Below are 24,687 nucleotides of genomic sequence, written 5' to 3' on the forward strand. Positions count from 1 at the left end.
AAAGAACGAAAAACAAAAAATGAACAGCTCACCACTCGGTTCCCATCGTTCATGTTAAAGAGCCGTTCAATAGATCGTGAACGTCACAACTCTACTCCGGAGCAGAGGCCTATACTACGAAGTGAATTCAACATACCCAGGGTATCTTTCAGTTATCCAGCTTAAGTAACCCTAACAAAGGCAATCAGAGATAAGCGGTCACACGAAGCTGGTTATCAACTCGGTAAGTCAACCCAGGGTTTCCCTTTCCAGCTATGAGCGCGTGCACATAAAAGAGGCAGGGTTTGCGGCATTTAACCATTCACAAACATGGATCAGTCTACGGGCAGCAGAGCGGCATATTTCACGTACGAGGAACAAACCATAATCTTACAGAAATACGAAGAAGTTAATATAATACAGGCAAAAAGCAACAATTTCATCTGCCAAATGCAGGAAGGACAGCTGGCAAAAACTCGCCGACTCCACGTTGATCTCTTATCAGGAACATCAGCTCTGCAGCATAAGTCACCATGGCGATCTACCCTGGTAAGAAGTAAACCAGCTTCATAGGATGGAAAACCCAGGGTTAACGCTTAAATTACCTCACTAAGCTGAGTTGGTTCTGTAACATGTCTTTCGCCTCCATTGTCTCCCCATTGATGTGGTATCCCATCAGGGCCCTAAGTTTACATCTGTGTTTTGGAGAGAGTTTTGTGCATTGCTCTGGGCTACAGTCAGCTTCAGTGGCGTTTTCTTGCAGAGGCCAAGGGAAGCCAGGCTTCCTCAGTTTTTTCAGAATATAACTATCATTTAATAAAATCACTTTTTTAACAGTTTTCATAATCCCTCTGTGATGTGTCTCTCGTCTCCTCCCCGTCTCTCTTCGTTAATTATTGAGCGTTTAATGATGTCTAAAACAGCGCCCCTCTAAATGTTTATGGGGTGAATGAGCGTTGAAAACATTACTACTTACTTACGTTACTGTTGTCTGTGAGCTCCCTTGGTGAAAAAAAAAAGGATGATTGACCAATCAGGTGAGGCTATTGTCACGCCACTGCTCCCCTGTGATTGGTCAGGACAGTGTAAAGGGAAGCCGCGAACTCGTTGGCATCAGGCCAATCAAATCACAGTATGTTATCGACGTCAACGTCAATGAATGAAATAACGGAAGATTCGTTGCTTTGTGTTCATCTCTTGATAAAGCTAGCTAATTTTTTAAGCGATTATGGAGGGTGGAGATTTGGAGTATTTAGTAAAAAATAATTTTACTAAACTGCCTCTACAACAGCAATTCCGGATTAAATCTGACGGCCGGCCAACACCAAAACTAGAGCTCCGTAGCTCCGTAGTACGGACTCTGTACGGAGAGGAAGAAAGGTTTTCGGACCTTTAATGAGGAGAATTACGTCTGCACTGAGTGGCTAGCTGGTAGCGCCAAGCTACAGTGGCTATTCTGCTGGCCCTGTCTCCTTTTTGACAAGGATTCCTGCTCCCTGAATAATCATATAATAATGAGAGAGAGAGAGAGAGAGAGAGAGAGAGAGTAGGTGCTCAGCGTGTGTAAGTCCTGGTAAAATGATGCTGGGTGCTCTAATAGTTTATCCGACCACGGGAAATGGCAACATATAAACTGCAATGTCCGTTTTTCTGCTCCCACCCCGTAAAACATACACAGCTTAGAGGTTGTGTCTCACTTGGCTTCCTCGGAAATTTTCCCCACTGGTCAGCTTGTCTTGGTTTTCACCCACAGTCCAATGGCGAGCCCAGGAATGGAGACAGTCTTTCAGTGTATGGTTTCTCAGAATCCTTCTTCCTGGTCTCAGCAGTCCTGTGGGTGGAATATGCATACAACACCCTGACTAGCTCTGCCACAGGACTCTCTCTTTTCTCAGTGCAACCAAGGGTTCCAGCCCCTGCTGTTCCCAGCCTAGGAGAAGGAGGTCTCCTGCCCATCTGTCCAGGCCTTTATCAGTTAGGGCCTTTTTTCTGCTGGTTCGGTCTCTGTTTGAAGTTCGATGTACTCTAGGACAAATACATTAAAGTATTCAAAGTGTTTATTCTTATTCATCTTTTCTCTTAAGGAGACTCCAAATCTCTGTCCAGACGTGACAGTAAAGACAGAGATGAACAGCCCAGTCCAGTTTCAAGCAGGATGGGGAGGTCGTCTGTCAGCCCCACCATGATGCTGTCTGGAGGAGGAGGAGGAGGTGAGTCCATAAATGACACCACAAGGAGGTATAGAGGAGGACATGTTATGTTAAGATAATAACAGGAGGTCAGGTTTAAATGTGAAGATAATAGGAGGAGTGTTTCAGTTTTTAATCAGATGCTGACCATCAGACTATAAGGATTCCTGTTTTGTTTTTTATCTCAGTGTCTTGTTCTACTGTTTTAAATCTGACAGGTGACTTTCAGGTGATTAAAAGCTCTACTTTCTTCACTGATTTGTTTGGGTTGATGATAAAAAAAAACATCTTGTGCAGAATCAAGATCAGTGTGTAAACTCGGCCGTTCAGCCTCCACATCAGGAGTTCCTTCACCCAGTGGGACATCACAACGTCACCTGTATGAGCCACATCATGCCGCCCTCAGCCAGGTACCACACCTGTAAAACACCTGTCTGTCTACCTGTCTGTATACCTGTCTGTCTGTCTGTCTGTCTGTCTACCAATCTACCTGTCTCTGTTAATTGTTCTTCATTTGAATCCATTTTATAGTTGAATGACAAACAGCAGTTTTATTTTCACCAGAAAAATAAATACAATTTATATGCCACACAGGATTAAACTTGACAGAACAGAACATTAAACATTGTTACATCAGCATGACAGCTGAACTGAAAAAATTTAAACAAATTGACATGTAACCAAGTGTTATCTTTGTTCGTTTCCTGATTTCATTTGTGTGTAAAAATTTTTGTTTGAATTAAATGTTTTTTTGTATTGTGAGATTAAAATGAGTCTAGTATAGATATTTAAAGTGAATTAATACTCAACACATATTTATTCAAACTGATCACCAACTGAGGCCTGATCAAGAGCCCTCTGCATCACTTTCTAACACACTGGGACATCAAACTAAGATGCTCCACTACGATGGCCGTAAAGGCGTGGTTACAGCTGTGAATTGAAACTAAAAAACTTGGTGAGGTTCAGTAAAAACATCATGGTTGTGCTTAAAATAATGATGTGAACTTAGTAGTACATGGACAACATCACAAGCTTCAAAATAACACACTTGGACACAAACACTGGTGTCCTAGTTGAAATTCCTGTGTTTGTTTGGCTACTACAGCCTTTATTCTACATCATCACACAACGTTTTCTCTGAGCATCTAATCATTTGTAAATAATAATGATCTTATCTTGTCTTATCTTGACATGGATGGTTTACATTGTATTGAAAGCCTGGTGTGTCTCATACAAACAAAGCAGTACCAAAACATCGTTATCAGATGTCGAGGGCCGTGACAAAGCTTCTGTATTAGATGGTGACGGCTGTGACAAAGCTTGGGTATCAGACCGCAAATTGAGAATGAGGACAGGATGACTTAATACACGTTATACACGTTATACTAACATTAAACTACCACCGCTTGGACTTACACTGATGCACTTTAATAGGTCAAATCTCATTAAAACTTACTGACACTAATAAAAGTCTAATACTCCACTCCAACCCACCCCCTTTAGTATAGCAGTGACTAGCGTGCTGTAACCTTTACATTTTACCGATAATTTGTTAATTGTTGTTTTCCATTTTAAATAAAAACACATTTGTTCATAATGATGATGTATATTGACATACAGTCTGTAATTCTGTATAATAATGTTTGCTCATGAATAAAATATTTAATTTCACCCAATTCAGATGCATAGTATGTAATTTCTGCTATTAGTTGTCTCTCAAACAAAACAATTACAACAGACTTTGATGATGTCATGAAGTAGCATGTGATCATGGTAGTAGTTGTCTTTATTTTTAAACAACCACTATAAGAGATGAAAATGTAACTGACATGAAATCATATTAACGAACGAGGTAGCATAAAATAAAGGGTAGCCAAGGGTTATGACATGGTTCTGAAAATTTTGAAAGTAATAACATAATAATAACACAGCTTCTAAACTTTCCCAAAATGACTCTTTAAACTAAAGAAAACACACTTTGAGTTTAAGGTAGGCCACCCTAAACCTTCAATTAATGTTAAGGACCGAGCAAAATTGTCACATTTTCAGAGAAAATATTTCAGGGAAGACTAGAACTACGGACCGCCATAGCTCAGCCGATACAGGAACTGGAGACAGCTGAGGAACACCTGAGGCCCAGCTGACAGGAATTGGGGAAGGCTGAGGCCCAGCTGACACAGGAACTGGGGACGGACATTCCTCCAAGAAGAGACTTGTAATTTGCGTCCGGCGGACCCCGTGGAGATACTTGGAACTTGGAATGCTTTGGGAGCCACCGCTTGCCTCGGGTCCTCCTCCAGCTTTTTGCTCTGATCGCAGTGGGTCAGAATTCTGTCCAGAGCCTGTCCAAACAGCCCGGTGGGATGGACGCCGCTGCGTCTCGGGAAGCTCCATGAGCATTAGCCACAGATGACACTGGTCGACCACAGCTTTAGTCATGCTTTTCCAAAGGCCGCAGCCGCTGTGCTGGAGACCTGTAGAATAAAGGTGGCCGTGCGGCGGACCAAACCCAAGAGCCAGGTAACATTCTTCTTCTTCACCATGGCCTTGTGTAGCTCACATCATTTTTCAGCCTGATAAGCCTGCAGCATGGAGGCTATATTTAGCCCACGAGCGGTCAGCCCCTGGACGGGAGAGGCGGTTTGCTGCTAGCCGAGCTGGGCTCGGGTCCAAGTGGATAGCCAGCATCTCATCTATTAGAGGGATGTTGGTTAGTCCAGCGGACTCCATGCCCGCGACATCCAGGAATTGTGTAAACGGCAGCGAGAGCACGGACTTGGGGGACGCCCAGAACTGAGAGAGCTCCGTAACCAAATCAGGGAAAACCGGCAGCTTGTGTCTGTGTGTATGTTGCTGGCAGGGAGGAGGAGCTGGCCACAGTATTTCGAGGCGCTCGGTGGAATTCTTCCTGGCTGGGCTAGTCTTGGAAGACCTGCCAGGAGATAATTTCTTCTTTTGGAGCCATCTCACCCCGTCAGGTAGCGTGCTAATTTGGCAAGAATGTGGGAATAGCTCGGATTTCGTTAGCAAGGCTAAACAAAACATAAGCAGGGCTAAACTGTCCATTAGCTAGGCTATTGAGGCAGGCATAGGGGCGTTAGAAGAAGTGGGCGTATACATATCCAACAGTTTGAAGCATTTATTCTTAGGGGTGTCAAATTATCGTGTTAATTGCAATTAATTAATTACAGTCATATTTAGCGCGTTATGTTTTTTAATCGCGTTAATCTAATTTTTAATCTCTAACTTTACTGTTTATGTGAGTTGCCTTTTTATGCGTTCGGTTTCTTGTGCTTGAGTGGAGAACAATGGTCAGTCACACCCTGAAGTGGACATTGATTGGCTGTCATTGGCTGTCATTGTGTTTGGGATGGTTTAGCATAAGCTGATAGGCTCCCAGTGTAGTTGGGAGGGCAAGGTGAGGAGACGTGAGGAGGAAAATGGAGGAGCATGTGAGAGTTGTCGGTCCAATTAATGGAAAATTTATATATCACAAATGCCCCAACGGCACCATTGATAAATGTAAGGTGATGTGCCTTCTTTGTAAGAAGGAGTTTGCTTACCACCGCAGCAGCTCAAGTTTAGCCTACCACATCAACGCAAAGCACCCAGTCGCGAGTGCAGCCACAGCTAACGTTAGCAGCGAAAACGTTGGCAATTTAGCGAGCCACAGCAAAGCTCTTCGCCAAACGAAACTCGAAGAGAACACCCCGCGTATGAGCAAGTCTGCGACCGACAGGCTGACGAATGTCCTTGCCAAGTGGATAGCAATGAACTGCAGGCCGATAAACATAGTGGAAGACGAGGGGCTAACACAGGTTTTGCAAACTGCATCCAATGACCCATCATACAAGCCACCGTGCAGGACTACAGTGACGACCAAAATCAGCAAGATGTACGACGAAGAAAAGAAAAACAAACTTGAGATTTTGGTGGAGGATTCGCCCAACTTTGTTGCTATAACCGGAGATCACTGGACCTCAGCTGGCAACCACAGCTATTTGGGGGTGACCGGACACTTTATTGATGGTGAGTGGAACCTCAACTCGTTTGCACTGACTGTCCTGAAAACAGAAACCAGGCACTTTGCTGATAAATGCGTTGAACAGTTCCTCAAGGTGGCAAATGACTGGGGGATTGAAAACAAGATATATATTTTTATTATCTGAAGCAGAGGAGAAGCAACACGTTCAGTGTTCAATACTTTTATTGCTCAGAAAAGTGTTCTTAATTGTTGATGTGTTAACTTACAGCACTTTATATGGACCTGATGTTTTATTTGATATTTATTTTCTTATTATTTGGAGATTGACAAAAGGTTGAAACTAAAGGTTACAGGCAGCACTTGGGACTTGTCTTAAATACAGCGGAATGTAAATGGCTAGGACTGCGTCTGATCAAATCTGTTAAAAACAATAAATTACTTTTTAAAGCCACTTTCTTTTTGTTATTTATCAATCTTTCGATCTGCCACAATAATGTAATGAATTTAATTGAAAATACCTCAAGTTAAGGGCTTTTCTCTGCAATTTTTAGGTGAGATTAAAAAAGAGATTAATTAGATCAATTAATTACAGATCATAATTAATTAATCTCTCATTTTTTTTAATCTCTTGACAGCACTATTTATTCTATTAGCAAATTCAGTCATAGTAGTCAGTGCGATGTTGCCATCTTCATGGGGAATTACACTGGTTGGGAGATTTCTTAACACTCGACTCTAGATGCCGGCTGCAAGTCTAGGTGAGTCGGGCAGGCAGGCTCCGTGTCATAGGCTGTAGGCTCATTACACCAGAATGGATATTCACAACTCGTACCATAATCGTCACTGAGATTCTCAAGTGTAATTTCGGTCACACTGACTTTGAACGTCTTTTAAGCTTATTCTTAACCAGTGGCCAAAATATGGTTTACTAAGCCTAAATGTATATGCTTCACAATTGTCACTTTTACATAGTTCTCTTGGGCATCTGAATGAGACTATTCCATGTACCTGAGTTGGTACACTAAGGTTCTGGATTTGTCTGTAAGCGATCGCAGGTGATGCCATTGTAGGCGGGATCTGATTAACAGGCTGGTGGGCTTCTTGACACATTCGTCTCCATTCACTGTTGCCAACGTAGGATGGAATTTCCTGACATTACTGTTGTTCAGTGAACCAAAATGGAAGGTCTGTTTTTGAATAATCATTATAATAAACATTTCATGCTCTGTTAATTATTGGCCTTAGATCACTTATGTTTCGGATGAGATGACTTTCAATGTTAACCAATAAATCTTTGTCTATGGTATAGATTAAGCAGTTATTCCTCGGACATTGTTCAGTGGGGCAGTGGAAAACAATGTTCCCTTCCTGCCATTCTCTTTTGGGGCGGTGGTGAAGGCTAATATCTGTAATGTTGGAGGAGTTATGTGCTTGTAGTTTGCAGGTGAGGATTCTTGGAATGTGTTTTCAGTGACTAGAAAGAAATTAATCCAAGTTGCCCTCCCACCCACCTTCACATTTTTATTTGTAATTTGCATGCGCATGTGGAGACCCTAGAGGTCTTTAAGTCCTTATTGAAGACCCACCTGTTCTCCATGGCTTTTAATTCAGGCTGTGCATGACACCCATCTATTGTATTTTATGTGTATTTTTTATTCTCATTGTATTGTATTGTACTGTCTACTGAACTGTACAGCACTTTGGTCGACCATTGGTTGTTTAAAATGTGCTCTATAAATAAAGTTTGAGTCGAGTTGAGTTGAGAAGCAACAGTGGAAATGCTTTCACCCAGGACAAACCTGTATCTTCACAACACAGGTTTTCACTAAGTGATCTGTGGAACACGCCAAGACTTTTGTGGTAGCCCATTAAGGGAGAAGCGAAAAAAAGTATTGGCTGCCGGGGTGGACTGTAACAGAAAAAAATGCATTAACCAGATCAACAACAGAAAAATTAGTGGTGCCTGGTAGAATAAGTGACAGAATAGTTTGTGGAATTGAGATTTCTGGTGCTCGCTGGTAGGTAGGGGCATTTAATGCTTGCAAATCCTGCACAAATCTCCACGCAGTGGGTTAACTTTTGTCACATCTTTTTGACTGGGAAAAGTGTGCGCACAGGGGAATTATCACATGGAACAATAATTCTTGATTAATAAAGATTCAAATACTGGTTTTTAACCATCGATGGCTTCTCGTTTGAGTGGGTATTGTTTGAGGCACGGCCTATAATCAGATTTGGGATGCACTACCAAGGGTGAGGCACCTTTGATGAGTCCCACATCATATTTATGAGTGGCCCATAGTGAAGGAGGCACCTGTGACAGGGATTTGATCCGCTGGTATCAGTGAATCTAAATCTGTGTGCTATGTATGCATTCACAGAGCTCTACTTTTCTTTGCAGAAGTGCTGTTCTCATTACTGTGGTCTTAAATACATTACCGCCAGTGCTATACTCAGTCCTGGGATCCCCGCCAACCAGTCTGAAATCTATTAGGCCGAGACAACGCTGCAACCACGGCCCAAGATCCTGCCACCGCCAGTGTGATGGTTTAGCCAATGAGACGTGTGGTGTGTCACCTAGGTACACATTTTCCTGAGAAGGGGAGAGCCACTGACACAGCAGAATGTTTCTCTGTTCAATAGACATGCTTCAAACTTTTCTGGTTCTTTCTGTACTTCATACCATTCTGTTTCTATGTTTACATGAGCTGTAATTACTGCTTGTGCATGTAATCTGCTGCTGCAGTACTATGTGTGTGCAAATGTGGTGACTAACATCTTAGTGGAACCGAACAGCTCAATCCCATCGTATGACTTGACCTTCCACTTCGCTTTGGTGGGTGAGGCAAGGCATCTGTTCTTAAAACTGAACTAGCAGCCCCTCTAAAAATACTACAGGGTGTAGTTTTTAATTAAAATATTACAGGGTGTTTAGAAATCATCAAAGGTAAGCGTGGGAATTTCTTATACCCTTCTAAGTTGTCATACATGATGAAATTTAGAATGGGTGTTTGTATGGATGCCGGGTGTATCACTTGTATTCTCTGGGAGAGATGGTCCACCTCTGGGGTCCGCCCTCCCCTGCTCCACTCTCAGTCAGACTCATGGAAAGCAGTTCTCTCCCTCTGTGGCTCTCGACAGTTTGCTTGCCAATGTCCCCACCTTCCACAGTTGTGACACAATTCAATTTTCAAATCTATTCAATTCAATTTTATTTATAGTGTCATATCACAACAGAAGTCATCTCAGGACACTTAACACATTGAGCAGGACTAGAATACGCTCAAGATTTCCAGAGTCAATACAATTTCAAAGTCCCAACATCACCCAGGGGCAAGTGTTACAGCGACAGTGGTGAGAAAAACTGCCTTAATAGGCTTTTAGGCAGAAATCTCGTGCAGTCCAGGCCCTTGGGTTCCAACTGCATTTAGTGTTGGTAGTAGTATAGTAGTAGTAGCATTAGCAGTAGTGGTAGTATTAACAGAAGAGATAGTATCAACAGTAGTGTAGCGTTCCGAAGTGTACAGGGCTTCTAAAGTCACTCTTTTCTGCTGACAAAAACTCACGAACATAATACTCTTTGGAGCTGAACAACACACTTTATTCTCCTCCTTTTACCCGCAAACTTCGCCAAAACATAAAACGTCGACTCTCTCTGACGTCACACATGCGCCCCACTCTCACATGCGTCCCCCCTTACAGTAGAGAATGTCCCCATCTCTCAGTACACATGTAAATAAAACACACGAGGGAAAAAACATGTGCATTTAAAACAGTACACATGTAAATGAAACACACAAGAAAAAAAACATGTGCATTTAAAACACAACACATGTATACAGCCAAACAGGCCGTGAGGCAATTATTCAATAAACACAACTGTTACGGGTAAACAGCCTAGCTAACCCACACAATAGCACAAACACACACACACAAAAATAACCTACATGCGCCCCCCTTTAAAACACAGGGAGTCAGTAAACATGGGCATGTACAAAACATTCACTCCATAGTCCCTAAAGCGAGCAGGGGGTCGTGATGACCTACCAACCCGAGAGAACCTCTGCAGGGCAACTGCCTGGTCAGGGCCACCACCAGCACCTCAGCCAGTGCCACGACCTCAGTCCATGTCCTCGTCAAAGAGGGACACGCCTGCAGGGCTACCAGGCGTGGCAGCATCCTCCTGCAGAGCAGTGGGCGGGGAAGGGGCGAGGAGGTTTCTAGACGGGCCCTCCAAGGGAAAAGCCAAAAGATTGTAGCGCCACAGCCTGTCATAGTGGACAGTCTGAAGAGGGGGCTCCTCCCCAAATGGGCTACTAATCTGATAGGTGACTCCAACCTCATCATCCCTATCCATTCGCCGTTGCACCAAGTATGGTCCTTTCCAGTGGGGAGCTAGTTTACGGCGTGGGGGTCATTTAACCGCAAAAGGTCCCCGACCTCATATGGTTCGTGCCTCAACCTGGTATCATAGAAAGTCTTTTGCCTTCTGCTTGCCGCAATGTTTCTTTTTCTTTGTCTGCCTAAAAGCAGTGTCCAAGCGCTTGAGGAGAGAACTAGCAAAGTTCTCCGGGGACCCATCTACCGGCCTGCCTTGCACCAGCGGGCCCAGCAACACATCCACTGGCGTCCGGGCCTCCCTGCCGTGGGTGAGGAAGTAAGGCGTGAACCCGGTGCTGGAGTGTACACTGGTGTTGTATGCAAAGGCAACCTGCAACAGGAAAGAGTCCCATTCTCCCTCACATGAGAAGAGCGTTTTAGCCAGCTGGTCAATAAGTGTTCTATTAAATTTTTCTACCATACCATCAGACTTTGGATTGTATGGAGTGGTATGAGTTTTCTTCACACCCAGCAGCCTGCACAAATGTTTCACCATATCTGATTCAAACTGCCTCCCCATATCTGTGTGCAGCGTTTCCATCACACCATGTTCCAAAATGTAGTTCTGAAAGAGACAATCAGCCACTGTGGTGGCTTTCTGATCAGCAATGGCATAAAGATTGACGAACTTAGTGAGATAGTCCTCAACAACCAAAACATACCGGTTGCCTGCAGAGGTGACCGGCAACTCAAGTATGTCGGCTGCCACACGTTGGAAAGGTCTCTCCGCCTGTGAAGTCCTCATAGGAGCATGATGTCGAGGAACTGGGGACTTCCTCCTTTGAGAGGCGTAACACTGATCACACCAAGCTTTAACATCACCGTACATAGTGGGCCAATAACAAACACCTCGGGCACGTGCCAAGACCCGTTCATAAGCAAGGTGAGCCATCAAAGGCGTGCCATGTAGGTGTCCGAGGACCTCGGGGACCAAGACGGGGACCTGTGTCGTTTGCCCCACCCTGTGGTGGTGACACTGGCATCCGGGTCTCGATGCCAGCTACTGGAAGTTTCCCTGTTCTCCTCCGTGCGGGGATGGAGATGGAGACCGTCGCGAGGGGGATAGAAACCTCACTCCCCACCGCGGCTGACGTTCCTCTGTGAACCCTCTGGCCCTCGCTGTCCAGCCGGCGCAGCGAGAAGCCAGCAGTGGTGTCTCGGGTCCCCCGCTCTCGTGGAGACCATCCCCTGTCACCGTATCCTCCCTGAAGCCTGTGCTGCGGAGACCGGCCTCTTGTGCTGTCGTTCGTCCGGAAGTCCCTGGAGGTGGATCTGCATCCAAACCCGCCACAAGCGCAGTGACAGGCAAGCCGCTGCTCTCTGCGCTCCCCCGGGCTATGCTGACGAGCCCCAGGAAAAGGGGAGCCAGGACCACCACACACAGTCCCACAGGTACGTGCTCTCAAATCCCTCACCTCCGTTTGCAAATTGTCCATCTTTGAGGTTAGCCGTTCAATAGCATGAACAAGCTTCTCTGTGGCGTTAGCATTACAGTCCAACACACTTGTTGGTGCCGGATTGAAAGCGGCCACAACTGCAGGATGTGGGTTGGAGTAAGGCAATCCAGGTGTGCTTGCCCTCAGAGCCTGCCTGGCACGTTCACAACGGCCTGCTATAGTCAAGGCCTCCTCCACATCTGTTGCCCCCTGTTCATGACACTTAGCTTGGAGGGCAGGGTCGAGCCCAGCAAGAAAACGTCTAAAAGTCTCACCATTCTTGGCAGCTGTGTCATAGTCAGGAAAAGCCTCTACCACGAGCCTGGAGACGTCGGCTGCATAGACCTCCAAACTCTCATTCGGCTGACGGGGCCGCGCAGAGATGCACGTCTGGAAATACAGTAGGAACTGCTTTTGTCCAAAGGCGTCCTTTAACCTCTCCTTCGCTCGCTCATAATCACACTGAACATCCGGCTGTAGAGTGTCCCACAACAGGAAAGCCGCGCCATCCAACCTCGTAGGAAGGAGATTCACCAAAGTGGCGGTGTAACTCCCGCTCCTAGCCCCCCTCGTCTGGGCGCGGACCGCGGCTTCAAACTGCTTCACCCATGTAGCTACTATATGATGTTTCCAACATCAGGCCAGTTAGAAGTCTGCATCGGTCAGGACCTTGGTGGACTCTGCTGGACCAGAAAGCATAGCCAGACTCCCAGGAGTAATCCCTGGAGTAGTCCAGTTAGTAACAGTAGAGATGCCGATTTTAGTCAATTACTTTAATCGATGGTCAGCCGCCTTAAAAATACTGGCGGTAAGAGTCAAACAAGACCACAGCAAAGTAGTCCACCCCAACGTGCGTGAACGGAGGGAGCTCTGGCGGGATACGATCAACAGGAAGGTCTGACATTTTTTGGTTGCCAGCACTCTGGCGTCGAAACTTACAGGTTAAGCATTCATGATGACTGCTCTGGCTGCTGCATTGGCATGGAGTATCCAATATTTACGACAAAGAGTGCAAAGTTCCACCCACTCTGGCCGACCGTTTAATGTATGTGATGAAGAATGAGCATAGAAATATGGCTGGCTTTGGGCAATATTGCTGGATGCTTTGTTTCTCAACTCTCAAAACACTGTCTACCATTACTGGATCAAGTTTGACCAACGAACTTGATTTCTTGACTGTGCCTTTTTCCAATGAAGCCATTTCTTCTGGGAAGCTTTGCCTTTGCACAAAGCATATACTAGCCTTTTCTGCTTTAGCCATGTCTTCAACAGCAAGACTTTAGGCTGGCTTTGAACTGCTGCATGTGCCTGGCTACTGTGTCATCTTGCTTGCTGGAGCCTTGGTGCATGACAAGGGCCTTGGCTCGTTCTTGATGTGGCTGCTTAATTAACTCTTAATATTTGAGGATCCATCCCACTGCTCTTTTTAGGTCAATCCAGCTGGAGAAGTAACTTAGGAGAGTGGCAGTGGGAGTTTACTGGGCTGTAGCACTGCTGCATAGACCACATTCCTCACTTCTGGATCATCTGCAGAGATCACACCTGGCTCTTCACCATGCTCTGGCCATTTGCATGGGGGTGTCTTTAGGAATTTAGGGCCATGAATCCAAGTTTTGGACTGAATTAAGGTGTCTGTCCGCATACCATGCGATGCTACGTCTGCAGGAATGAGCTTGGAGCTGATGTAGTTCCATTGAGTGACTTTGGACAGTGTCCGTGTGATGGCAACTCTGTTCGCCACAAAGGTTTTGAACCTTGCAGACGTGCTGTCGGTCCAGTACTTCGACTCCTCCAATTTAATCTGCAGCTCTGTTTTCAGCATTCGGTCCATACGCACCGCCAAGACTGCCACCGCGAGCTCAATTCTGGCGTCTTGTTGTTGGCTGAGGTTTCAGCACAGTGCTGAAGATGAAGGCATCAACTTCTACATCCCACTGAGGTCCGAGGGCACGTTCCATGGGAAGTTATCCCTTTCGAGATTCAGAGTCTTGATCTCTTTAGCTCTTTCTTCCTCAGGGATAATGGCAAGGATGGAGCGATGATTACTGATCCATTTGTTCAAAAGGAACCCTCCTTTGCTGCACATACTTTTGAGGTTCCTGTACAGCCATGCTGCTTTTTCCACAGACCTCACTGCCTTAAGACAATCATCCACATAAAAACTCTGTCTGACAATGTCCACAACCTCAGCTGGGTAGTCATTCTGGTTATCTTCTGCCGTCTGGGAATCGAACCCGGGATCCTCTCGCTGTGAGGCGACAGTGCTACCCACTACACCACCGTGCAGCCCTAAATCTATATATATTATGGTATTATTTGTTGGTGTCAGAATTCACTAGCACCTCCTATAAACAATCAGACCCACTCATTGCCCCCCCAATAATAATTTTCTGGTGCCGCCGCTGGTCCAGAGCATGTTTAATCTCCAATTCTTGCACTTTAGCCATCAGAGCTGCACGTTCTGCTTTAGCCTTTAAACAAGCAGAAGACGCACTGGAGGAAGAACTGGAGGTGCTGGTTTTGCTTGGGGCTTTTTTGGTTTGGGATACACTGTACTCTGGTCCCACTAGTTTCTCTTTAGACTCCTCCTCCATGTTTTCCTCTTCATCATCATCCTCATTTTTTTCCACTTCATCCATCCATAGGTTAATGAAGAAACTCTTTTGAATGGAAACGTTTTAGGTCGCACCAGTCTGCAAGATCTGCCTCCTTTTCCTCTTTACTTGAAAGGAGTCTTTTGCAACTCACAAAATTCCTCCATGTATTTATTGAAACCCTCTGCATGTTTGCCAAGTCTCCAGTAAAGCATTGATTTCATTCTTGTTCCGTGTTAAAACACGGTGTGTTTGCCTTTATCAAAAGTGTCTCATCTGCTTTTCCAGTGACAGACATTGCAACACAGGTTGTGGTATTTTATGCACTTTGAATTCACTTTATGGACCAAGGCAAACAAGAAACATCCACCATTTACATTTACATTTAGGTCATTTAGCAGACGCTTTTGTCCAAAGCGACTTACAATAAGTACATTTGTCAAAAGAAGGAAACAAAGAAACCACAACGTATCATTGCCGATAAAGTAAGAGCTAAAAAAGTGTTAGGTCCTCATCTGAGTAAAGTAGTACCTCAAGAGCAACAGTGCTATGATCAGAGTGCTATAGGTAAGGATTTGTTTTGTTTTGTTTTTGGGGGGGACTATGTAGAGTCGAGGGGAAGTCTGAACAGGTGAGTCTTGAGCCTTTTTCGGAAGATGGCAAATGACTCTGCTGTCCTGACATTAGTCGGGAGTTCGTTCCACCACTGAGGCGCCAGAACAGAGAAGAGTCTGGACTTTGCTGAGCGACATTTGTTTGATTTCAGCGATGGTGGTACCATGCGGGCAGGTGAAGTAGAGGAGCGAAGTGCTCGCTTCGGGGCATGAGGTTTGACCAGTGTTTGAAGGTAGATGGGTGCCGTTCCATTGATGGCCCTGAAGGCCAGTGCCATCGTCTTGAATTGGCTGCGTGCTGCAACAGGGAGCCAGTGGAGGTCACGGAGGGGGGTCACATGGGAGAATTTGGGTAGATTGAAGATAAGGCGTGCTGCAGCGTTCTGGATACGCTGCAATGGTTTAATCGTAGAGGCCGGGAGTCCGGCCAGGAGAGAGTTGCAGTAGTCAAGGGGGGAGATGACCAGTGCTTGGACCAGGAGTTGCGTTGCATCCTTTGTGAGGAAGGTCCGAATCCTGCGGATATTGTAGAGGGCAAATCTGCAGGATCGGGCCACAGCAGTGATGTTGGGGGTGCAGGATAGTTGGTCATCGAGGATTACACCCAGGTTCCTCGCAGTTGAGGAAGGTAATACTGTGATGCCCTCGACAGTGATCGACAGGTCCATGCGAGGGCAGTCTTTCCCTGGGATGAAGAGGAGTTCTGTTTTATTCAGGTTAAGCTTGAGGTGATGTGCAGTTGTCCAGACAGAGATGTCAGCCAGACAGTCCGAGATGCGAGTTTCAATGTGAGTGTCAGAGGTTGGGGGAAAAGAGAGGAACAGCTGGGTGTCATCTGCGTAGCAATGGTAGGAGAATCCATGCGATGTAATAACAGAACCTAGTGATCTGGTGTATAGTGAGAACAGAAGCGGTCCTAATACTGAGCCTTGAGGGACACCCGTGTCCAGAGAACAGGGTTTGGACATTCCATGCGACCTGAAAGGTGCGATTTGTCAGGTATGATGTAAACCAGGTGAGAGCAGAGTCAGTTATGCCAAGTTCTGCCAGAGTGGAGAGGAGGATTTGGTGGTTGACTGTGTCGAATGCAGCAGATAGGTCGAGGAGAATGAGAACGGAGGAGTGGGATGAGGCTCTGGCGTCTCGCAGGGACTCGGTCACTGTGAGGAGGGCCGTCTCAGTGGAGTGAGCAGTCCTGAATCCTGATTGATTAGGGTCAAGGAGGTTGTTCTGCGAGAGATAGGATGACAGTTGGTTGTAGGCGGCATGTTCCAAGGTTTTAGAGAGGAATGATAGAAGAGATACAGGTCTGTAGCTTTGGATATCAGTAGCGTCTAGGGTGGGTTTTTTTAAGGAAAGGCTTCACTGTAGCTGTCTTAAAAACCGCTGGAATGACACCTGATGTGAGGGAGGAGTTGATCAGGGTGGTGAGGAATGGCAAGATGTTGTGTGAGATGTCCTGGAGAAGAGAGGAGGGAATCGGGTCAAGGGAGCAGGTGGTGGCACGGTTAGATGTAACAAGTGCGTGAACGTCTTCAGAGTTGAGGGGGCTAAAGCTGGTAAGGCCATCAGAGTTGAGAGTTGGGGGAGATGTTTTCTGGGAGGGAATAGGCGTGAATGAGGAGCTGATGTCATTTACTTTCTTGGTAAAGTAAGTTGCAAAGTCATCAGCAGTAAGGGAGGAAGGAGGGGGAGGGGTAGGAGGGAGGAGAACATGGAGAAGAGTTTCCTGGGGTTGGAGGCGGAAGAGTTTATCTTTGCCAGGTAGAAGGCAGATTTAGCTGCTGAAACAGTTGAGGTGAAGTCAGACAGGATGTGGTGGAAGTGAGCAAGGTCCTCGTGCTGGCCCGATTTCTTCCATTTTCTCTCTGACGCTGTTCACGGTTCAGACAGCCAGGGAGGGGAGGGAGATGATCGCGCAGGTCATGAGATTGGGGGACAGAGAGTGTCCAAAGAAGAGGAGAGTGAGGTCATCAGGATGGAGGAGGCTTCCTCAGTAGGCATTAAGGAGAACTGTTCTGAGGATGGTAGCAAGGAGATAACAGTTGAGGAGAGAGCGGAGAGAGTGAGGGATTTCAGGTTGCGGCGGCTGGTGACAGTTCGAGGCGTAGAGGGGAGGGATGTGGTGGGCTTCATGGGGAGGGAGAAAGTCACAAGTCAAGTGGTGGTCGGACACGGTGAGCGGGGTAACAGAGAGTGCCGAGATGCCACAGGATATTGTGAAGACAAGGTCAAGTTGGTTCCCGGCCCGGTGAGTTGGTGGAGAGGGGGAGAGTGTAAGGTCAAATGCGGAAAAGAAGTCAATGAATTCAGATGAATGCAGCTTTCCCGGGTGGATGTTGAAGTCACCGAGGACAACGAGTGGTGTGCCATCATCAGGGGAGCAGCTCAGGAGGGCATCCATCTGATCTAAAAAGTCACCGAGAGGACCGGGTGGGCGATAGATCACTATGATGTTGAGCTTGAAAGGAAGGGTGACAGAGACGGCGTGGAATTCAAGTGTAGATCGGGGTAGGTGGTCCAGAGGAAGGACCTGGTAGGACCATCTCGGTGAGATGAGGAGCCCAGTTCTTCCTCCTCGCCCTGTTCGTCTTGGGGAGTGTGAAAACGAGTAGGCAGTTGAAAGGGCAGCTGGAGTGGCAGTGTTTTCTGGGGTGATCCAGGTCTCTGTGAGGGCCAGGAAGTGGAGAGTCTGCAGGGAGGCATAGGCTGAAATGGTGTCCGCCTTCTTGACTGCAGACTGGCAGTTCCACAGCCCCCCTAGTAATTCAAGTTCCTTACCGGTGGAGAATGGTGGGTAGCAGAGACTTCCTCGATGGACTCCCACAGATAGACTCCCTTTGTCTTTGTTCCGCTGTCTTCGTTCTGATGTCCTGACGCTGCAGCTGACGCAACAAGAGACAAAGCAGCTTCCTTCCAACAAGTGACAAAGTAGCTTCCTTCCATTCTCCAGACAAAATGTGGTTTGAAGGAGTTTCACTGGCAGTCCTTTAAGGGCCTGTCCACACGAAAACGTTTTCAGTGCGTAAACGCAGAAGTCTTGTGCGTTTCGCCCTGCCGTCCATACGAAAACTTTTTTGAAACCAGCTCTCAGGGCGGAAAAGAAAAAACACCCCTACGTTTCGTGATCGTTTTCGTGTAGACTGCGAAAACGAATACGCTGACGTCATCGCCCCGCTCCTCGACCCTCGAGCCTGACTTCTTCCCCCGCGACGTCTCGTAACAACAACAACAACGGCGGCCTCCGTGCTCGTAGCAGATATTCTGCTCGTCTGTACGTTGGCGTATCAGGGCCACTGTATGAAAAAAAAACGGAGCAGAGAGAGGGGGGGGGGGGCGATATTCCGGGAAAAAAGTCGCAGATATGCTACTTTATTACGATGCTAACAAACAACCGCTAGCTAACTTCCCATGAATGTAGGCATTTATTTGTCTAATTAATCCATCCCAACGTGTGACAACGCCTCGTCAAGGTCCTTAGGGTGACAGCTGTTGATGCTTATTGTTGGTTTTATTTATACGGGCCAAATTGTCATCTTATGGGTGTTTATTGATCGGGTGGTTGGGTGGATATTTAGCCGTAGCTCTCACATGTTGCCACAGCAACGGCAAACATCCGGTCACGCTCCGTCTCTTCTTCTGCATTTTTGTAGCAGAAACAGCGCCACATATAGGCCTGGAATATGTACTACAGCGCGCTGAGTCGTTTTCAGTGGATTCGTCTGGATGCAGATTTTCTTGAAACGACGCCAAGGCAAAGCGGAGAAAAAAAGTTTGTGTACGGGGCCTAAGTTCTGACTGTGACCCCTCCCTCCAATCAAGTCTATTGACTACAGCTGAGCTGGCTGAAACTAGCTGATTGCTCACTTAGCATAGACAGCTTCACAAGAATTTAAACAACAAGCTATCAACACAAGACTAAATGTTACAACTAGCTTTACTCACACAATGCTTAAACCCAAATCTACAATTAGTTTCTGACTTACCAACAAGAGACAAAGCAGCTTCCTTCCTTTCTCCAGACAAAATGTCGTTTGAAGGAGTTTCACTGGCAGTCCTTTAAGTTCTGACTGTGACCCCTCCCTCCAATCAAGTCTATTGACTACAGCTGAGCTGGCTGAAACTAGCTGATGCTCACTTAGCATAGACAGCTTCACAAGAATTTAAACAAGCTATCAACACAAGACTAAATGTTACAACTAGCTTTACTCACAGAATGCCTAAACCCAAATCTACAATAAGTTTCTGACTTACCAACAAGAGACAAAGCAGCTTCCCTCCTTTCTCCAGACAAAATGTGTCTTTTATTGAGCGCATTTACACCGTTTCCTTGTCACTGTCAGTAACACTCATTGCGAGTGCAGCGGCTCCATTCATTTCCTAAATTAAGAGCGAAATCCATCTCCTCACAAACCGCAGAAACTTCGTCCACTTTCTCCACTGCTTGTGTGCTTTGAAGACAACTTGTTTCTCTTCAATCCAAAAAGTCTTTTGACTTAAATGTCTCGGCTGTTCTTTGTTTGATCCATGGTTACAGCAGGCGGGGTAAGCTCGACTCGCTTCAACACCATTATGAGCTACGATTGAACTTAATAAAGTGGTCGAAAGACTTTTTTCGACCACCGCCTCTTTCAGTTGACATTCAGTTTCTGCTTGACAAACACACACCTGGCCTTATCACACCTGGGCGGTGTCCTAAGCCTGCACACACACCCCTCCAGGCAGCAAAAAGCAAAGCACACTTAACACAGTATTATATAACATGCTAAATTAAACATTCAAAACTTAGCTGACATTTAAAAATTTCTAATTTTATAAATCATAAACAAGTCGGACACCTTCTTAAACAGTAAATCAATAGCCTCTTTTGAACGGCTGCGACGAAATTTACTGATACACATACAGAATCACTGTCACAACTACAAATTAACACTGTTACAGGTGCTCAAACCTTTTGCACCAATAATACCTTCATACAACTCAGCCAAGAAGTGGTAGACCACGTAAAATGACGGAGCGGGGTCAGCGGATGCTGAGGCGCATAGTGCACAGAGGTCACCAACTTTTATGCAGAGTCAGTTGCTACAGACCTCCAAACTTCATGTGGCTTTCAGATTAGCTCAAGAACAGTGTAGAGAGCTTCATGGAATGGGTTTCCATGGCGACCAGCAGTGGTGTAAAGCATACTGCCACTGGACTCTAGAGCAGTGGAGACGCATTCTCTGGAGTGAAGAATCACGCTTCTCCATCTGGCAATCTGATGGACGAGTCTGGGTTTAGCGGTTGCCAGGACAACAGTACTTGTCTGACTGCATTGTGCCACGTGTAAAGTTTGGTGGAGGGGATTATGGTGTGGGTTGTTTTTCAGAGTCCTGACCTCAACCCAATAGAACACCTTTGGGATGAATTAGAGTGTCGCCAGGCCTTCCCGTCCAACATCAGTGTGTGACCTCACAAATGTGACCCGACACAGCAAAACCAGCAACAAGTCGGGTGGGACGAATTCGTGTAAACGACGAAATGGAGCAAAATGGAGAAAATCCATAACTTTGACTGCAAATGCTACGGAAGAAGAAAGGAGAACTCTCTCCTTGGAAGACATTCATGTAGCAACAAACTTTCTCAAAAGCTTATGTACAGCATACGGATGGATTCTTTAGCTGCCGAAAGAGAGCAAATGGACGTACAGTAGTAAGTCGGAGATGACTACATCCACCAAAAAGCTGCAGACGAAAACAAAGTCCGCCCGGACCTCTTATTTCATCGGAGCCAACAAAGTCTGCAGGAATACTTTTCAGTTTCTTATGGGGTGAGCTTCCGTTAACATCCAAGTTAACTGTCGTTTTAAAATTATATGCACATCAAAACTAAGCTGTAATGGGAGGTTTTTGGCTCGTAATGTGGGCCTACCTGAGGACAATAGGCTAGTTGCTAAATCATTAGCACTAGCTACTTAGACGGTGCCTGTTAGCATGACACATGATGTGAAACATCTTTGTTTTCTTTTTCAGAATTGGCAAAGACACCCTGACTGATATAATCAAACACTTATCACTGAGTGACATCTGTAGGGGGGAGGGCTTATCTGACTGAGATGCAAATGAGCACCATTGTGTTTCGGTGCTCACCAGGGGCCTCATTTATAAAGCTTGCGTACGCACAAAACGGGGCTGGAAACGTGCGTACGCCACTTTCCACACAAAGGTTGTGATCTATAAAAACCAAACTTGACGGGAAAGTGTGCGTACCCGTAAGCAAACCCTGAGGCATGCGTACCGGTACGCACATTCTGGAGACTGGAGGGGAATCAGCGATACAGATGTCAGATTGTAGGAAGTAAACGTGAGAAGAACTATTATAGTTTTGATGACTCGCACACATTTAATTTCACTCCATATCATACGTTAGATCCGCGTTATCATGAGGAACTCAACTTCATAAACACCTTCTTTTAAAATCCAACCCTTATCTTAAATCAAAATAATTTAGAAATATTGAATCAGCGCCGTCACCGCAGGAGGAGGAGACGGCCCGACTGCATGTAATACAGGATACAATAAATATCCTCCATTAGATCACTGTAGAACACAGCGGGAATAACTAAATATTCTCCTTATTTACTGTGCATATGTCATCAACACACATACATACAGCCATTAAGCCATCGTATACTTGTTACACTTTATCCTCGTTTTTAAACCACCAGAGCGCAGAGGGAATGCGCTATAATGAGTGGCACGCTCGTGCACGCTCAGTCGTGGAGCGTGGAGAGCGCAACTTTACCGAACTTCAGGAGGCAGACTCCACCACCCGGCAAAGGTGGTAGAGTCCCCAGCATGATGAGCCTCGGCCCCCTGCCCGACTGGAGGGGTATCAACAGGGCGCAAGAATCCGTGAGGATGTCATGCGGCGTTTGTAAGATAAGGAAGACAACAATGTTAATTTTAAACGTATTATTTTATTAATCACATTGCGCGTTTGCTGTAGCTCATCTGCAACGTTGTTAATGGCGGTGAATGTGTCTCGCTGAAGTTGCAGGACGGCATCAGTGTGCACCCGACCGCTTGATGTGCCATGTGCCCGGGGTGCCGGCATGCCTCCACGATTGCATGACGGCTCATTAATATAGTAAAATGTGGGCGTGTACAGGGCGGGATTCAGGTACGCACACTTGTAGGTGATCCTGTGATTTATAAAGGAAACATTGCGTACAGCTTGCGTGCGCAGTTTTATAAATCAGATTTTTTTTTGGTGCACGCAAACTTTGGCTTTTTGGCGTACGTACACTTTTAGTAAGGATCCTACGCACAGTTTTATAAATGAGGCCCCAGGTGAGGGGAGTTGAGAGAGTGAGATTTGCAAATCTTTCAGGCCAGTTTTCTCAGTGAACGTTTTTCAGAGAAGCATACATTCAAATGGCCACAACTTTGTCAAATATTATCAAATTCCATGTGTTAGACATTGGAAAGCTTAGAAACTACACTTTCAGAATCTGTGAATAACTCAAAATGCCCCGAGGTCGACTTGTTCCTGGTTTTGCCGTGGCTGGTCACAAATACGCTTCTGGAAGAATGGTTAAAAATTCCCATAAACACACGCTGTGAAAAGGCTGCTCCCCCCCCTTTTCACCTGGTCCTGTTCCCAGCTTTAATAGTATTTTGGTGTCTACCTATTATTGTGTTCAGTGTAATGTTTCTCTTTATTTTGAGAAACAATTAATTGATTTGATAAATTGATTATTTATGGGTTTAAAGTTTTGTCATTTAGTTCTACCTGTGGGGTTGGATCATCATCAAGTTGATTGCATGCAGGTTTGTCTGATCAGTTCTTCTCAGCAGGAAATGACTGGGCACTCTTAATGTGAAGGACAGGAGGGAAGATAGTTCTGCTAAAATCCCATTTGTGTAAGATTTGGGGTTTTTTCTTCTTGTTTGATGTGCCCATAACATGTATAAAATAAGAATGTTAGCAGTTACTTATCTGTGTGGATAACTTGAGTCTTCCAATTAGTGTTAAATGGTGATTGGTCAGCTTAGCTCACCCTATACTTTCCAGGGGGGGTGGTAGGTTCCAGTTAGGTGAGGCTGAAATGTTTGTGTGGCCACGTGGGAGAAAAAAGAGAGGGTAGGAGGTGGCAAGCTCGCCTTGGGTTGCAGTTTGTTGTTTGTTCGTTATTAATTTGCCTCAGTTTCATTTAGGGTTTTTTGTTGAAGTAAAGTTTTCTTCTCTTTTCTTAAATAAATCAATTTTTTTTGCACGCATCCTGTTTCCAGTTTGGCTTCTTAAAGATCCTTTTTTTGAAAGAGGTGGCGACACCACACACTCCTACCTTGTGAAAAGCTTCCCAGAAGAGTTGAAGCTGTTATAGTTGCAAAGGGTGGACCAACGTCATATTAAACCCTATGGATTAAGAATGGGATGTCAAGCAGGTCAGTGAATACTTTTGGCAATATAGTGTATGTAGGACTTAGGCTATGTTCTACATATTTGCAAATCACTGTTTACTTTACAAAACACAGATACACACATAATTAGCATTTGTAAGGTTTGTTCTACAGATCCGTGGTGGTAAAAGTTGGACAAAATAATGCAAATAAATAAGAAAGAAGTCAAAAATGTTATGTTCACATACTGACATACTCACAAGAGGTGAACCGCAAATATGCAAACACTGTTTCACGGGTAAAAATCCGTCTGTAAATGCGTAAATATGACCTCACATTTTCAGAGTAAGTAATACATATTTGGAAGTTAAAGAATACATGTTTGTGAATTAGTGAAATACGTGTGAATCATGGTACATATTTGTTAATTGTATTCTGTGGTTCTACAACATTGCTGCGCTTTTACAGATAATTAAGTCCAATAACAACTTCCATATATTAGCAGCTTCAACTTCTGTAAACGTGTTATCGTTATTGAATTGCTTTGGTTTGGTTTTGTCTTGGTTTCCTGTAGCATCTGTAAAACAGGAGCCACCCACAAACAATGTAAGATCTGCTGTAATTGGCTGATTAAACCTGTCCTCGGGTGCTTGCATAAAGGTATTTGTTGCTCGGACACAGTCGGGTGGAGATCCACAGGCAATACCATCCATGCTGCTTCCTCGAAACTTAAACCACCGATATTTAGTAGAGTTTATTTTCTGATGGGAGTTGCATTTGTTTCGTCCACTATGACCTTTTCTGCTACTCCTTCATCACGTTGTCTGGTGAGGTGGATCCGCTTCTATCCAGTGGATTTACATTCTTGTATTTGCAATGCAGTTTTTTTCATTGGTCTAAGTTCATGGTCATTTTGCCACCAACAGTGTAACATGAGGGGTGGAGTCATGGACATTCCTGCAATTCAGACGGATATGTTACTGCTGTGGCCGCCGGTGCTGCCCGACATACACATCCTGGCTGACCATATTATATACTTTTCTGTTGATCAGTTCTTCCCAGCACTCTTCATATTCCTTGGGCTCTATCTTGCACCCAGCGCATTGCACTTTCAACACCAACG

General features: G+C 45.4%; 1 protein-coding gene and 1 long non-coding RNA gene across 2 annotated transcripts in view; one reads left to right on the plus strand and one right to left on the minus strand.

Moving 5' to 3' along the window:
* LOC311020139 overlaps nucleotides 1-24,687 on the minus strand; it is a 452,545-nt gene that overhangs the window by 172,568 nt on the left and 255,290 nt on the right. The window lies entirely within an intron of this gene.
* The window catches only part of nyap2a (neuronal tyrosine-phosphorylated phosphoinositide-3-kinase adaptor 2a), a 71,775-nt gene that overhangs the window by 16,458 nt on the left and 30,630 nt on the right, over nucleotides 1-24,687 (plus strand). Inside the window, exons 4-5 of the mRNA XM_084020013.1 lie at nucleotides 2,064-2,201; nucleotides 2,466-2,578. Of these exons, the coding sequence (XP_083876139.1) occupies nucleotides 2,064-2,201; nucleotides 2,466-2,578 (251 nt within the window). The remainder of the gene's footprint in view (nucleotides 1-2,063; nucleotides 2,202-2,465; nucleotides 2,579-24,687) is intronic.

The sequence above is a fragment of the Eutrigla gurnardus genome (genome assembly GCF_963514095.1).
Source record: "Eutrigla gurnardus genome assembly, chromosome: 10".
Lineage (NCBI taxonomy): Eukaryota > Metazoa > Chordata > Actinopteri > Perciformes > Triglidae > Eutrigla > Eutrigla gurnardus.